Genomic DNA, 18,210 nt, shown 5'->3' on the forward strand with positions numbered 1-18,210 from the left:
GGCCAATAAAAGCAGTGAGATGGAAATCCTAATGGAAAAGAAAGAAAGTAAGTAAGATAGATAGAAAGATATGCTAGAGGTTAAAAACACTATAACAGACATAAAGAATGCCTTTGATGGACTTATTAGTAGAATGAACACAGAAGAGGGTATAATCCCTTAGCAAGATGATATATCAATAGAATCCTTGAGAACAAAGCATAAAAAAAAAAAAACAAGAATAAGTAAGGCCTGTAGGACAACTAAAGGAGGTTTAAAAATATGTAATGGGAATCCAGAAGGAGAAGAAAGAGAAAAACAAACAGAAAGAAAAAATATATTTGAAACAATATTTTTTTTAATTTTTAATTTAAAATTAATTAAATAAATAATGTAATAGATTAATTATTAAATATTATTATTATTTATATAATTTATTATTTACTTATTATTTATTATTATTTATATACTCTTATTTATATGTTATATATAATATTTATTATTCATTATTATTTATTTATTATTTATGTAGTTAATTATTATTTATATAATAATATTATAATTATTAATAACAAATTAATTTAATGAATTAATTTAATAAATTAATTCAATGTATTAATTAATTCAATAAATATATTAATTTAATGAATTGCTGTGGCTGATATTGAGGATGTTACTGCCTAAGATTCTGATAGATTCCTGTCTCACGTTGAGGTCTTTTATCCATTTTGAGATTATCTTTGTGTTCGGTGTAAGAGAATGGTTGAGTTTCATTCTTCTACATATAGCTGTCCAATATTCCCAGCACCATTTATTGAAGAGACTGTCTTTATTCCACTGTATATTTTTTCCAGCTTTGTCGAAGATTATTTGACCATAGAGTTGAGGGTCCATATCTGGGCTCTCTACTCTTTTTCACTGGTCTATGTGTCTGTTTTTATTCCAATACCATGCTGTCTTGGTAATCACAGCTTTGTAGTAAAGCTTGAAATCAGGTAACATGATGTCACCAGTTTTATTTTTGTTTTTCAACATTTCCTTAGTGATTTGGGGTCTCTTCTGATTCCATACAAATTTTAGGATTATTTACTCCAGCTCTTTGAAGAGTATCAGTGGAATTTTGATCAGAATGCCATTAAAAGTAGAGATTGCTCTAGGCAGTACAGACATTTTAACAATGTTTATTCTTTCGATCCAACAGCATGGAATGGTCTTCCATCTTTTTGTGTCTTCTTCAATTTCTTTCATGAGTGTTCTGTAGTTCCTCGAGTACAGATTCTTTACCTCTTTGGTTAGGTTGATTCCCAGGTATCTTATAGTTCTTGGTGCTATAGTAAATGGAATCGATTCTTTAATTTCCCTTTCTGTATTTTCATTGTTAGTGTATAAGAAAGCCACTGATTTCTGCACATTGACTTTGTGTCTTGCCATGTTACTGAATTACTGTATGAGTTCTAGTAGTTTGGGGGTGGAGTCTTTTGGGTTTTCTATATAAAGAATCATGTCATCTGCAAAGAGAGAGAGTGACTTCTTCATTGCCAAGTTGGATACCTTTTATTTCTCTTTGTTGTCTGATTGCTGTTGCTAGGACTTCTAATACTATGTTGAACAAGAGTGGTGAGAGTGGGCATCCTTGTCGTGTTTCTGTTCTCAACGGGAAGGCTGTCAGCTTTTTCCCATTGAGGATGATATTTGCTGTGGGTCTTTCACAGATAGATTTTATGAAGTTCAGGAATGTTCCCTCTATCCCTATACTTTGACGTGTTTTAATCAGGAATGGATGCTGGATTTTGTCAAATGCTTTTTCTGCATTGATTGAGAGAACCATGTGGTCCTTCTCTCTTCCCTGATTGATTTGTCATATCACATTGTTTGATTTGAAAATGTTGAACCACACTTGCAACCCAGGGATAAATCACACCTGGCCATGGTGGATAATCTTTTTAATGTACTATTGGATCCAATCAGCTAGGATCTTGTTGAAAATCATAGCATTTATATTCATCAGGGATATGGGTCTGAAATTCTCCTTTTTGGTGATGTCTTTCCTGGTTTGGGGATCAGGATAATGCTGGCTTCATAAAAAGAGTCTGTAAGTTTTCCTTCTGCTTCAGTTTTTTGAAACAGCTTCAGGAGAATAAGTGTTATTTCTTCTTGAAAGTTTGGTAGAATTCCCCAGGGAATTCTCCAACTCCAAACTACTAGAACTCATACAGCAATTCAGCAATGTGGCAGGATACAAAGTCAATGTGCAGAAATCAGTAGCTTTCTTATACACTAACAATGAAAACACAGAAAGGGAAATTAGAGAATCGATTCCATTTACTATAGCACCAAGAACCATAATATACCTGGGAATCAACCTAACCAAAGAGGTAAAGGATCTGTACTCAAGGAAAAACAGAACACTCATGAAAGAAATTGAAGAAGACACAAAAGGATGGAAGACCATTCGATGCTCTTGGATTGGAAGAATAAACATTGTTAAAATGTCTATACTGCCTAGAGCAATCTATACTTTTAATGATATTCCGATCAAAATTCCACCAGTATTTTTCAAAGAGCTGGAGCAAATTATCCTAAAATTTGTATAGAATCAGAAGAGACCCCAAATCGCTTAGGAAATGTTGAAAAACAAAAATAAAACTGGGGGCATCACGTTACCTGATTTCAAGCTTTACTACAAAGCTGTGATCACCAAGACAGCATGGTACTGGCATAAAATCAGACACATAGACCAGTGGAACAGAGTAGAGAGCCCAGATATGGACCCTCAACTCTATGGTCAAATAATCTTCAACAAAACAGGAAAAAATATACAGTGGAAAAAAGATAGTCTCTTCAATAAATGGTGCTGGGAAAACTGGACAGCTATATGTAGAAGAATGAAACTCAACCATTCTCTTACACCGTACACAAAGATAAACTCAAAATTGATAAAAGACCTCAACGTGAGACACGAATCCATCAGAATCCTAGGGGAGAACATAGGCAGTAATCTCTTCAATATCAGCCACAGCAACTTCTTTCAAGATATGTCTCCAAAGGCAAAGGAAACAAAAGCAAAGATTAACTTTTAGGACTTCATCAAAATCAAAAACTTTTGCACAGCAAAGGAAACAGTCAAGAAAACAAAGAGGCAACCCACGAAATGGGAGAAGATATTTGCAAATGACAGTACAGACAAAAGGTTGATATCTAGGATCTATAGTGAACTCCTCAAACTCAACACTCACAAAACACAGTCATATCAAAAAATGGGCAGAAGATATGGACAGACACTTCTCCAATCAAGACATACAAATGGCTATCAGACACATGAAAAAATGTTCATCATCACTAGCCATCAGGGAGATTCAAATTAAAACTACATTGAGATATCACCTTACACCACTTAGAATGGCCAAAATTAGCAAGACAGGAAACAACATGTGTTGGAGGGGATGTGGAGAAAGGGGAACCCTCTTCCACTGTTGGTGGGAATGCAAGTTGGTGCAGCCTCTTTGAAGAACAGTGTGGAGATGCTTCAAGAAATTAAAAATAGAACTTTCCTATGACCCTGCCATTGCACTCCTGGGTATTTACCCCAAAGATACAGATTTAGTGAAAAGAAAGGCCATCTGTACCCCAATGTCTATAACAACAATGGCCATGGTCGCCATACTGGAAAGAAACAAGATATCCTCCAATGGACGATTGGATAAGGAAGATGTGGTCCATATACACTATGGAGTATTATGCCTCCATCACAAAGGATGAATACCCAACTTTTGTAGCAACATGGACGGACAGGACTGGAAGAGATTATGCTGAGTGAAATAAGTCAAGCAGAGAGAGTCAATCATCATATGGTTTCACTTATTTGTGGAGCATAACAAATAGCATGGAGGACATGGGGAGTTAGAGAGTAGAAGGGAGTTGGGGGAAATTGGAAGGGGAGGTGAGCCATGAGAGACTATGGACTCTGAAAACATTCTGAGGGGTTTGAAGTGGCGGCGGGGGGGTGGGAGGTTGGGGTAACAGGTGGTGGGTATTAAAGAGGGCATGGATTGCATGGAGCACTGGGTGTGGTGAAAAAATAATGATACTGTTATGCTGAAAATAAATAAATGAAAAAAAAATAACTATTACATTCCATTATATGCAAATATTGTAACAGACTTAAAACTTATGTTTGGTATTTTAATTTTCCAGTTTTTCCACTGCAGAGTGTAATGAACGTTTCTGTGCCAGAAACTTTTTCTGTCAAATAGAACTCTGTAATGAGTACTATTGCACCAAATGATAAGGATCAAGATTCCTGATACATAATTCAAAATGGTTTTTTTTTAATGCTTGAATCTGATTGGTTTTCCCCCAGCAATGTATGAAGATATCTATTTCATTGAGGCTTCCTGGTTTTGATAATAACTACAAAATTCTTTGTAATTTAATAGGAAACTAATATATATTTTATCATATTTTTTTGATTTGTAAAGAAGAAATGAATATACCTACACATACGGAGTTGACATTTGTGAATTCTTTCTTGGTATCAATTATGTCTAGTAGGTTTTGAAAGTTTTACTGAATGGTATGATCTTTTTAATATTATAAAGATACAAACCTTTTGCCCCTCTATAGCATTTTAATTACAAGTATGATTTATGTGTTCCTTTTGAGCAAATTGTTTTTAAGGACTTATGAGGAACAGACTTCAGAAGTGTCTTAACTATTATGTTAACTGTTACTATTCTATACTCATTTCTAATTTTTTATTATTCTTTTAAAAGTTCCGTCTATTTTTTGTTTCAAAAACAACTTTTTTTAATGATTTTATTTATTTATTAGACAGACAGAGATCACAAGTAGGCAGGTAGAGAGAGAGGGTGAAGCAGGCTCCCTGCTGAACAGAGAACCCGATGCAGGGCTCAATCCCAGGACCCTGAGATCATGACCTGAGCTGAAGGCAGAGACCTAACCCACTGAGCCACCCAAGTGCCCCTCAAAAAAACTCTTTTATATGCTCATGTACACTCTTCCAATTTTCTAGGAGCCAATACATATTATTTTTGTTTTTAATTTTTTATTTTCTTTTACCTGAATTCCTTGAGTTTAATTTGTACATCCATTTCTAACTTCTTAAGTTGCATGATTACTTCATGTACTTGAATAAATAAGAGCAAATTTAATGCAATAGATGGCTTCTGAGTGCAGCTTTGGTCATACTACCCAACCCATTCTCTGGGTTCCCATTATTTTGTTAATAATTTACTATCAAATAAAAGATCTGTCAGTAACCAATTTAAATTATCAACAGTTAACACCTAGTTTTTAGTGCCTCACAGCTGATCCTTCTTTCATTTCCTTCAGGTCACTTCAGAGTCTTCCTTTCCTTATGATTCAATGGACCAAGTAAATGGCTCTGTGGTAACTGAGTTTGTGTTACTAAGACTTGTACAATCCTTGGGAATACAGGTCTTCCTTTTTCTTTTCTTCTCTTTCTGCTATGTGGGAATTATCTTGGGAGACCTCTTCATTATGTTAACAGTGATTTAGGAATTTCATTTACACAACCTATCACTCCTTCATTGACCTGGGGCTTTCATCCACCACAGTTCCTAGGATGATCTCTGATCTTTTCAGTGGTTGCAAAATCAGTCACCTTTAACACCTTCCACAACTGCATGATACAAATGTTCTTTATTCATGTCATAGAGGAGTTGAGATGGTAATGCTCATAGCCATGGCATATGACAGGTACACAGCAATTTGCAAGCCTCTCCACTATCTAACTACTATGAGTCCCAAAATGTGCATGCTTTTGATAGGAGCTGCTTGGATTACTGAGTGACTCATGCTGTGTCTCAGTTTGCTTTTGTCATAAATTTACCTTTCTGTGGCCCTACTAATGTGGGGAGCTTTTGTTTTGATTTCCTTAGGGTTATTAAACTTGCATGTATGGACACTTACAAACTAGAATTTGTGGTCACTACCAACAATGGCTTCATATCTATGGGCACCTTCTTTTTCTTAATTGTATCATACATCTTTTTTCTGATAATTGTCAGACAACATACCTCAAAAGATTTATCCAAAGCATTCATCACTCTGTCAGCTCACATCACTGTAGTGGTTTCATTTTTTGTTCCATGCATGTTTCTCTATGTGTGGCCTTTCCCTACCAAGTCAATGAATACATTTTTGCCATCATAGACTTTGCCATCAGTCCCATATTAAATCCGGCCATCCATACTTTAAGGAACAGAGATATGAAGGGGGCAATGAGAAAGCTAAGTTAAAGAGTTGTAAGTTCTAGCGAGATGCCATAACAGACTTCACTGGTAAGAGCACAAGGTGAATGTCATGAACCGTCAGGACCTGTATGACCACCACAAACATTATGGATTAAGGACAGTTTCGTTACTGCCCTTAAAAAACTGAGAACTCTACATAAAGGAGGTATTGTATCAATGAACTTCACTTTCAAATAGAGCTGCAGTTATTTCTGTTAAGTATGAAAAATAAAGTATTATATATTCCTTCCTACCTACAATACTAAATGGCAATTATCATCAATGAGTACATTCAATTTTCGTGTTTTTTATCTCTGTGTAAATACATACATGTATATATGGTTGAATTTTATTTATCAATATTTTCATATTGATTATAAGCATTGCTAGAAATCAATATTTCTTATGGAAATTTTGTGGATCCAATGGATAAAATGTGAGTTTATTTGAAGTAGCACCCATTAAAAGTCAAGAAAGAAATATTTCTCATCCTAATTATATTTTATGTTAGATAAATAGGCAGGCAACACTATGCTATAATTCCTAAGAATTGTTTACCATCTTTAATTGTTAAGTATTTTGTTCAACGCTGCATTAGAAAACAATCTACTATTTTACATAATGCAAAATTTGTCTATGTTCCATTTTTTCCAACAGATTTCTGTCATCCTTGAAGTCTTCCTCAAAGAATTTCTTGACTCATCCTAAAACAATATCTACAATTATCAAAGCATTTTAAGGATGCTATTACTTAAAGAAAAGCATCCAACACAGATCTCACCTTATATAATATACCTATACTTAATCCAGGGTGCTTAGGACAAAGAAGATGGCTGACATCTTTACTTTACTTTTCCAGGTAAAACTTGGGAAGTCTATTGAGTGAAAGAGCATGACTGAGAAATCAGCTGGATGCATCCCAATGAATGATTTAAGAAACATTAATTGTGGTGACTCAGCTCAGTTGTAGCTGCAGAATTGTAATTAAAGCTGCTCAAAAAAAAGGTAAAAAAAATGACACTTTCTTTTTACTGGTGAAGGTATTTTTCCCTATATTTTATCTGAAAGTCATATAAATGCTATATGCTATCCTCTTTGTATAGTATCTAAAGCATTATTGTTTATTGTCTAATTAATCCATCCAGATTTTAATATTGGAACTTTATCTTTTTGCTTTCACTATGACTCTTAAAAAAAAATGTCACCTTTAACAGAGAAAGACACCCCCCCACACACACACAAACATAGAAAGACAAATACTATATGATATCACTTATTGGTAAAATCTCAAACATAAAACAAATAAAAAACAAATTGACTTTTAGAGAGAAAAACCTGGTGGATGCCACAAGGCAGATGGGTGGGGTATGGGAGAAATAAAGGGGATTCATAATACAAACATCCAGTTTTAAAGAAAGTAAGTCACAGAGATGTAAAGTATAGCATATGGAATAAAGTCAATAATATTGTAATAATGTATGTTGACAGACGATGACTACACTTAGTGTACTGAGCATTGAGTAAGGTAGAGAATTGTCAAATCAATGTTTTATACACTTGAAAGTAACATCACATTGTATGTCACTATATTGGAATATAAAGAGAATTATGGGAAATATAGATATGAGGAAATAAAGTTTCATTTGCACAGAAAAACAAAATCACTCTTAGATTCAGTGAAGTACTAGAAATACCTAAGAAAGCTGAGAAACTGTGACAACAGCCCCTGACTCAAAAAGATTCCATGTGTATCCTCAAGGGAAAACCTGTGAGACTATATGATTTAGTCTCAGCACTCAAACTTCAGGCTGGCTACTTCCAGATCTCCTCACTTGCCTCCAGTCAACTCATAACTGGCTCTTAACCAAGTGACTTACTAAGGAACACCAATCAGACACACTTTATTCTCTTGGAAATGTTTTGCTTCAAGACAAAGTACAAAAAGGAAAATCTGTACTCTTCCTTGCTCTGAAAATTGTTGCAGTCTCTTCCAGATATGAAGGAGGTGGGTGGAATGATGAAAGTGAAAGTAACCACAGTGTAGCATTTTATTGACAATGAGATGTTTCTATTAGTAAGAACCCATTGGCAGAATTCAATTGCATGTGCATCTTCAAGAAAAGTGGAAGGTCCTGTGAGGTCAGTTCAAATATTTAGAAGAGTTAGTATGAATATTAACAAGGATTGCCCTAGGTGTGTTATAAAACTTAGTATATGTTACATAAGTGTTCTAAGTGTTTAGTCCTTCTGAGTCTTTCAGGCTAATCTCTTCTTTCCTTTCTATTTAATGATCCTTTTTCCATATAACCAGAAGCAGTGTTCTCTTACTTACCTCTTTCCATCCTTCCTACAATACAATCTGGCTTGGGATATTTCTTTCACATATAGGTGTAAATCATAAATCATAAATCACCCTATAGCTGTAGCTGGCTAGAGTTATGGAATTTCACATTTGAGAGATTTTGGTCCAATGAGCTCATTGGTAAACAGGAAAACTAAGTCTTGGAAATTCTGAATCACATGCCAAAATCACACGGTAACTTTGTACTAAAATCCCCAAGTCTCCTGACTTCAATCTCAGTGAAACTTATGAGGACTTTAGGTATTTTTCTTTAAAGAGGGGTAAAAGATATTTAGGACAAACGTAACACCCTCATTGTTGAATTTTAAGTTAATTTAGTACATAGGGAAAGATTTTCTTTCCCTATAGCTGTAGCTGGCTCTTCATGAATGCTATAGCCAGTGTCGAAGCCTCTGGAGAACTTCTTCAATGAACTTAATGTTTAACTTAGAATCAGTAGAATTCTTCTCAAACTCCTTGAGCCATTTTTGAAGAATCAGATAGGAGCTTTGAAAGGATTACAGAGGTAGCAGGTCCCCTGTAACTGAGAATCCATCATCATCACTCACTCCTCCATAGCATACGCTCAGGAAATGAGATGTCTTAACACAGTGAGCAAGAAATTCCTCTTGCTGAGGAGCAGCATATCTGAATTCTTGTTACCATGCTATAAAGTCTTTTTGTCTTTTTGTTTTACCAGCCATTACCGTTGGTATATTTCTTATAGAAATGTGAGTATTGAGTTTGTCCTCTCAGTGAAATGAAATGGTTGCTGTACATAAGTAATTACTGAAGTTCCACTATAAGTTGCATACTTTGATTCTTCAGAATGATCCTAACCAATCAGTCACATCAGAAATGATCTCACAACAGAAATCCCATCCTCTCTGTTGTCAATGATCACTAGGATTGTATTTATCACTGTGCTAAGCAGGAGGGAAGAGCGGGGTTATGCTTGTTTTATTATTTGACTTCTTTTTATACATGGAAATACAATTAGAATCGCTAAATTCATACAGAACTTTGAAAAGAGTAATAGGGAGCATTAGTGGACAGGGGTAAGTAATGGAATTGGGATATGAATGAGAAAAGTGTGATTTCCAAAGGCAACACAATATCCACAATTAGGAAAATGTTGAAAATAAATACTACTACTCCCCAAGAAATTTGGTAATAATAACACACTATAATTTCAGACCTCTTTAGGAACCATCTATTTCCACATTACTCAGAATAAAATCACTTACCTCATTTTAAAAAAACTCCCATATCCTGTTGACAAATGCCCTATTCTTACTACCTTAACAATAGCTATTGTGCATAGACTATTCACTATTTGTTAGAAATATGTATTAAACAATTGCACATAATTCTTCATAGTTCTGTGCTGTATTCATAATAAAATATCTTAGCAGGCATTCCAGAATCTTTTTTCAATTTTATCTCCTATTAAACTCTTTCACATTATCTCTCATGTGATTTTTTTTGCATTTTTCTCACTTTTGATTTCACCACTGAATCACCTTTTATTATTTCCCTGTTATTTTTTATTCTATTTTTCATCTTTAATATTATTTTGGATTAAATCTTTTTCTTCTAAGCACTTCCATATCACTAAATGATAAGTATGAATTCCATTCTCTATAAGGCCTCTTACCGTCTATTCTAGAATACTCATTTATTTTAACTTCTCCTAAGACTGGATTTCTACATCTGTCTTGGCTCTCACATTTCTATCCAAACTCCTGAGAGACTATGAAAATTATTTTGGAATTCTGTCCCTCACTCATATCCTATAGAGTATTAGATTAGTGGGCATGTTGAGAACTTTTAAGCCAGTACATTCATTCTAAAGATGGGAAAACAGAAGTACAGGGAGCTGAAATTCAATCATCTTGTTATGATTATTATTTCTAGAATACAAGTAAAATTAATTAATGATAATTGGGGAGCCAGGGTTCCTCTATGAATCAGAAGGTGATAAATCTTACTGCTAATAGTTATCTAAATCTATTGTGCACTCACAAAATACAAAAACTCTCCAAAAAACTTTACTTTTACTACTTCATTTGAAATTCATAATAACCATAAGAATTGAATATAATTAGTATCCACATTTGTAAAAGTGATAAAAATAAGAATTAAGTAGGGACATTAAAATGTCCACAGACTACATTCAAAACTTGTGCATTACGAATTGCCTCACGTAGCAAAACTGTGAATAAGGATTTTTCTTAGTTTGTTGGAGAGGTTTCCAATGACCAAAATATAAAATTATCATGATGGGTTACAAAACCTCTAAGAGTACTTTTTCAAAAATGGATGTCATAAAATGGTGCTATAAATGTAAAAATCATATAATATTGCATTTGCTTAAGAGCTAAGAGAGTGGTTACAGAATATAAACTGTTTTGGAGCTCAAGGAAAAGGAGCCAAATGTAGGCTGGCAGTCTAGACTTAATCTGGCAGAGAGAATAGCATAAACAAAGGTATTTTATTAGGATAATTATTAGGATAAGTGGAAATACTAAGTAGACTTGAATAAGTGGATGATAAGGCATCATCAGGAAGAGCGTAAATAAAATACTAGGTTTAGATTGTGTGCATTGTGAAAGTGTTTGTGTAATAAACCACAGAAAGTCATTATATGAGTGAGCAGAATAAAACAAAATGAGACTTTGAATTGGAATCTAATAATTCTGACTTCCTTCTTACTCTATTCTCCAAGGTAACTACAGAGGCTGTTTCTTGGAATGAATCAATAAGTGACACAAATTACTCCATGGTGACAGAGTTCATTTTTCTGGGACTCTCCAATTCTCAGGAATTGCAGATTTTCCTATTTGTGTTCTTTTTTGTATTCTATGTAGGAATTGTGTGTGGAAACCTCCTTATTGTCATAACTGTGGCCTCCGACTCCCACCTTCACTCCCCCATGTACTTCCTGCTGGCTAACCTCTCACTCACTGACCTGTGTCTGTCTTCTGTCACAGCCCCCAAGATGATTGCTGACTTTTTCAGTAAACGCAAAGTCATCTCTTTCAAGGGCTGCTTTGCTCAGATATTTCTCCTTCACTTTTTTGGTGGGAGTGAGTTGGTGATCCTTATAGCCATGGCCTTTGACAGATACATAGCAATCTGTAACCCCCTTCGCTACACTACCGTTATGTGTGGCAATGTATGTGTTGGGCTTGTGGCAGCTGCATGGGGGACTGGTTTCCTCCATTCAGTGAGCCAGCTGGCCTTTGCAGTAAACTTACCTTTCTGTGGTCCCAATGAGGTTGATAGCTTTTATTGTGACTTACCTAGGGTTATCAAACTTGCTTGTACAGACACCTATAGGTTGGATATCATGGTCATTGCTAACAGTGGTGTGCTCACTCTGTGTTCTTTTGTTTTCCTAATCATCTCCTACGTTTTCATCCTAGTGACCATCCGACAACGCCCTTCACACCAGTCATCCAAGGCCCTGTCCACTTTGACTGCTCACATCACTGTAGTTCTTTTGGTTTTTGGACCATGTATCTTCATTTATGCCTGGCCGTTCCCCATCAAATCATTGGATAAATCCCTTGCTGTGTTTTATTCTGTGGTCACTCCTCTCTTGAACCCAATTATATACACACTGAGGAACAAGGACATGAAGACTGCAATGAAACGGTTGAGAAAATGGAATGTGAACTCTAGGGAAAAGCCTTAGGTCTCCTGTAACTATAAGGCTAATCTAAGACAATGACATAGCAAAGTTGATGAATTATTTAGTAAACCTCATGAAAATCTTACCTCCATTTCCATATCCTTTAGTAATTTTCTAAGAACTTTCACATACATTGTCTCAATTTTTCCTTTTATAATTTTGCATTATATTTTTAGGTACAGATAAAAAGTTGATCTGCCTTCCAAATATTAACTCACTAATCCTCAGAACAATAGCAAAAATCTGTCAATATTTGTACACTCCTGTGACTACCTGAGCAGTCCTGAGAATAATACAGGGAGAGACAGAAATTAGCCTGATTTATAATTTTTTTAACATTTTACATGGCTCATTTTCCCTAAAAACATCAAGGAAGAAACTGCCGTATGCCTCACTCAAAAAATATTCTTAGTGCTCAGAATATTTAACAACTAACTTTAAAGAGATTTAGAAAAGAAACTCTTCACATTGCAACAGTCCATAGTTCCTTCCAATCACTAGAGCAACCCATAATCCATGAGTTCATCATCAGGAGTGACAGGAAGAGGGAGACTGCCTAATAGGCACTTGACATCCTGTGCATACAGGAAGAGCTCATATGCAGTAAAATGTACACAGAAGGATCCAAGTCTCTCAACAGGTTGGCACAAAGTACATCAATTTGGTCCATCCATGTCATTTTCCATGGTTAGCTTTTAAGAACATAGATTTTGAACTCAAAAGAGATGGGTTCAACTCTACTAATGCATTACTAACCATGACCAGGCATTTTGTCTAACTTGCCTAACCCTCAGTTTCCATGTGTGCAAAAGAAGGATAATACCTATACATATGGTTATTTTGATAGATAATGAGACAATAGATATAAATCAGATAAATAGCAAATTTTGTGGCAAGTTATCTGGACACAATAAATATCAACTACTACTATCATTATTATAAAAAGTCTCTGTGCCAACAAACAAAAAGTTCTCAACCCTTATTTTATCCCAAAGATAGGATATCTATCAATCTTAACAAATGCTCATTTGAAGACATCATAGTTGGATGTGTATATTTATTTGCAAGTGTGTACCCATGCTCATACACCATACCATGCTAGAAAGACATACCAAAAAGTCAAGATAGAAGTACAGGGAATATAATTTTTGGTGATGCAACATGGGGGCTTAAGTGGGTAGGAGAAGAATAAATGAAACAAGATGGGATTGGGAGGGAGACAAACCATAAGTGACTCTTAATATCACAAAACAAACTGAGGGTTGCTGGGGGGAGGGGGTTTGGGAGAAGGGGGTGCGATTATGGACACTGGGGAGGGTATGTGCTTTGGTGAGTGCTGTGAAGTGTGTAAACCTGGTGATTCACAGACCTGTACCCCTCGGGATAAATACATATGCTTATAAAAAATAAAAAATTAAAAAAACAAACAAACAAACAAACAAAAAAAAACTTGGTAAGTGAGTCTGGTAAATAGCTCCACTCTCCAGCAAGAATCACTGAATCAGGCTAATATTGAAGATTAAATATTCTAAGAAAAAAAAAGAATGTAGTTTTCCAAAGTGAAGCTTGAATTAATATGAGCGTCAAATGATAAGAGAATCATAATTATGTTAGCCACAGGAAAAAAAAAATAATAGAAACTCCAGTAGCAGGTTAAAAACACATAAGAAAATAAGTATATGATAAAGGCAGTATTTCAAATCAGTGGAGAAAGGGAGAACCTAGTAATGTCATGGTAAAACAACTGGACAATACAGGAAATGATATTTTGGAACTTTTCCTCATGCCCTATGCCAGGACAATTTCTAACTAAATTCAAGCCTAAGTCTTTTTTCTTAACTATACAAATATTAGCAGAAAACATGGATTATATCTTAGTAACCCCTGAATATGGTAAAGATTGAAAATATTAACTATATCAAATTAAAGTTTTAAATGCATGATAAAACCATGAGCAAGGCAGAAAAGATAAATGTGATATTAGAAAAAATATTTTTTTTAATAAATTGATTTATTTATTTTCAGAAAAACAGTATTCATTATTTTTTCACCACACCCAATGCTCCATGCAATCCGTGCTCTCTATAATACCCACCACCTGGTACCCCAACCTCCCATCCCCCCACCACTTCAACCCCTCAGATTGTTTTTCAGAGTCCATTGTCTCTCATGGTTCACTTCCCCTTCCAATTTACCCCAACTCCCTTCTCCTCTCTAACACCCCTTGTCCTCCATGATATTTGTTATGCTCCACAAATAAGTGAAACCATATGATAATTGACTCTCTCTGCTTGACTTATTTCACTCAGCATAATCTCTTCCAGTCCTGTCCATGTCTTACTAGTAATCAAAAGACAAATAAGATTAACGTGAAAGATTTTCCACTTTTCACATTGGCAAAGGCTTAAAACCTGATAACATCCAGTGTTACTTCCTCCTTTACTGTCTCAAAGGGTTTTTGTATTTTTGGTGTTATTTCTTCTGTAAATGTTTGATAGGATTTGCCAGTAAAACTACTTGGATCTAAGACTTTCTTTGTGGTAAAGTTGTTAATAATTATTTCAATTATTAAAATATTGAATCATTTAAAAAAATAAAATAAAATAAAATGGGTTTCTTGTAGAAAAAAAAAGAAAAGAAAAAAGTTTTTACAACTCACATCACAAAGAATAATAGCTATAACAGTAAAGAACTTCTAAAAAATACGAACAAACAAACAAATGGGCAAAACATGAATATACAATTGACATTTAAGGAGATATAAATGATGCTTAAATACATATAAAAGTTCAAGCTCTCATATGAAGATATATACAGAGTAAAACCAATGTGAATATCAGTTTTGACCATAAGGTATGAAATATCTGACTTCAATAGTTAATAATACAAACTGTTGGTTCAGCTATACAGAAAGGGGCACCATCTGCATTGTTGATAAGAATACAAAATAGTTACCTCTTGACATTATTTATAAAATTTACCATGCTACTAGTTTTTGACCCAACAATCCTAATTCTATCCTAACAACACATTTCAAAAATACAAAATAACCAAAGCACAAGGTTACTTGTGGCAGCATGTTTTTAACAGTAGAAGATTGGAAAATACCCAAAAGACAACGAGAAAAAAAAACTGTATAAATTATACATAATGCAACACTATGGTACTATAAAAATTGCTGAGGAATATCTCCAAAAACCAGCTATGGAGGAATCTCCAAGATATATGTTAAATAAAAACAGTAAATTGAGAAAGGATATCTCCAGGTTGTTAATTTATTATGTTCAAACGGGGATACATGTATTAGGCTTTATGTATATATAATTTATAAACATACATTTTATAAATACTTATGGAAACATATTTTCAACAATAAACAAAAATTAAAAATGGTTTCTTATGGAGAGAGGAAGACATAGGGCAAAGAACAGGGATAAGGGCTAGATTTTTCAGAATATATCTTATTTTCCAGTTTTAACATTGAAATCATGTAAATTATTTTACATAATTAAAAATAAAATTAAATCAAAAGAAAAATGTTCTCTAAGATAAGTCATAAAAGGAATCTCAAAAACTTTCAATATTAACACCTTAACAACATATGTTCTTTGACCACAATTCAATTAAATTAGAAAGCATCAACCATAAGATATATAGAAAAGCCCAGGTATATTAAAACTAACCATCTATCTCTGAACACTTTCAAGGAAGAATTACAATGGAATCTGAAAATATTTTAACTGAATTATAATAAAATTAGAATATATCAAAATTTGTTATGCAACTAAAGAGAACTTCGAAATGTCTTAGTTTAACATTGTGTTTTAAGTAGTAAAGAGCATTATCTAAGCTTCTTACTTAAAAAGTTAGGAGAAAAAAAGTACATTAAATCCAAATAAGCAGAAGTCAAAATATTACACAAAAGAGAGGAAATCACTGATAGAAAACAGACACAACATGAATTTTGTACTAGTCGGGTTCTCCAGAAAACAGAACAACAGGGTATGGGTGTATGTGTGAGTATCCGGGTGTGTGTGTGTGTGTGTCCAGTTGTGTGTGTGTGTGTTGATTTTAAAGAACTGGCTCACCCAGTTGTGGAGACTACCAAATGCAAAAGGCTAGCAGACCGGAGACCCAGGGAAGAAGAGCTGATGTTGCAAATTGTGTCCAAAGGCAGAAAAGCCCAGCCCACAATACAGAGAGTGGTCTTTAGTGGAAGTGTTTTGTTTTCAATGTTACTCTTATCTAAAAAGTACTTTCAAAGATGTGATACAAAAGGTAAAAGCTACAGAAAAATAAAATAAAATTAGACTTTGTCAAATTGAAATACTTTTTTTGTTCCAAATGTCACCATCAAGAAAGGCACAAGACATAGAATGGGAATAAATTTGCTAATTATTAAGATAAGGACCTCATATCCAAATATATAAAGAACTCTTGCAACTCAATAATTAAAATAACAAAAAAGGCATGTTTTTTAAAAAAGAGAGAGATCTTATGTTTCAAATTTAGACAAGTTCTATTGACTTCCTATTCTGAAAAATAAGGAAACTAGTATATCTTCTTCAAACTCCCCTCCCAATCTTTGGTATTTACATATTATAAACAGATATTTAACATTTAAAAAAAAAAGAGAGAGATCAAATAATCATTAATTAAATTGAAAAATGCTCAACATCATTAACCATTACAGAAATTTAAATCAAAGCCCTATTAAGATATCATTTCTCATAAAATTAAGATATCATTTCACATATAACTAGGAAGGCTCCAATCAAACAGATTTTAACAAGTGCTGAAAAGGATGAAGAAAAAATGGAACCCTCATCAATAAATGGGAATGCAAAATACACCTGCTTTAGAAAACACTTCAATGTAAATAGACTACAGACTCCCATCAAAATACATAGGGTGGAGTCACCGAGTTCCTTAAGTCTATGCGCGTGTTGCAATATTCTTCTTTCTCTCTTTTGTTGAACTTCATTATTTTCTATTATTGTGACTTCGGGGTCACTAATTCATTCAACTACTTTTTCCAGCCTGCTCATTGCAACAAGCCTGTTTCCAATCTTGTTTATTGCATTTTTCATCTCTAATTCTTTTTTTACTTCTTTCATCTCTGTGATAATGGTCTCTCTCTTTCTTTCCTCAAGCCTGGCGAGTATTCTTAGGACTGTTGCTTTAAATTCTCCATCAGGCATGTTACTTATATCTGTTTCACCTAGATCTCTGGCCATGGCCTTATCCTGTTCTTTCATTTGGGATGAATTCCTCTTCACATTTTGTTTAAGTCTCTATCTTCTTCTCTGTGTTAGAAAAGCACTTATATCTCCTGCTTCTGAAAGTAATGGCCTTGTGAAGAAGTCATGTAGTACCCAGGGCCTACTGCTTCAGGAAGCATCCACAGTGTGTGCTTCCTGCACTCTGCTGTTGTGTTTTGGCTGCTCTGTACTTCAGGCCAGTCATCCGCAGAGGCTCTCCTTGCCTATAGTGGGAAGTGTTTGGCCCCTGGCCTGAATACAGCCACTTTTAATTAGATGTGCTTTGGTCTGCTTGTGAAATGAGACCTGACACTGGAACTGAGGTGCTGGAAAATACTACTGGGTATTTACACAAAGAATGCAAAAATGCTAATTCAGAGGGATACATACACCCCAACATCTATATCAGCATTCTTTGCAGTAGCCAAATGATGGAAATTACTTTAGTATCCATGGAATGATGAATGGATAAAGATGTGGTGTATATAATATATTATTCAGCCATGAAAATCTTGCCATTTGCTATGGCATGGATGGAACCAGCGATATTACACTAAGTAAAATTAGTCAGCCCCATCCACCGCATAAGCACCTCTCAGCCACGGACATATCCCACAGTTGCAGACTTACAAAAGTTCTAATTTTGTGGTCTGCTAC

The 18,210-nt window shown here is 34.5% G+C and overlaps 1 protein-coding gene and 1 pseudogene across 1 annotated transcript; both read left to right on the forward strand.

The window, feature by feature from the left end:
- The first annotated feature begins 5,364 nt into the window (after positions 1-5,364).
- LOC116590263 lies at positions 5,365-6,260 on the forward strand (annotated as a pseudogene).
- Positions 6,261-11,326: 5,066 nt separating this feature from the next.
- LOC116590130 (olfactory receptor 4F4-like) lies at positions 11,327-12,295 on the forward strand. Its single transcript, XM_032341782.1, has one exon. The coding sequence runs from the start codon at positions 11,378-11,380 to the stop codon at positions 12,293-12,295; it is 918 nt and encodes a 305-aa protein (XP_032197673.1). The 5' UTR covers positions 11,327-11,377.
- The last annotated feature ends 5,915 nt before the right edge of the window (positions 12,296-18,210 follow it).

The sequence above is a fragment of the Mustela erminea genome, chromosome 5 (assembly GCF_009829155.1).
Source record: "Mustela erminea isolate mMusErm1 chromosome 5, mMusErm1.Pri, whole genome shotgun sequence".
Classification (NCBI taxonomy): domain Eukaryota; kingdom Metazoa; phylum Chordata; class Mammalia; order Carnivora; family Mustelidae; genus Mustela; species Mustela erminea.

Bases quoted from the DNA above. Each gene is read 5' to 3' on its own strand.
- LOC116590130 (XM_032341782.1), top strand. From the start codon at position 11,378: ATGGTGACAGAGTTCATTTTTCTGGGACTCTCCAATTCTCAGGAATTG.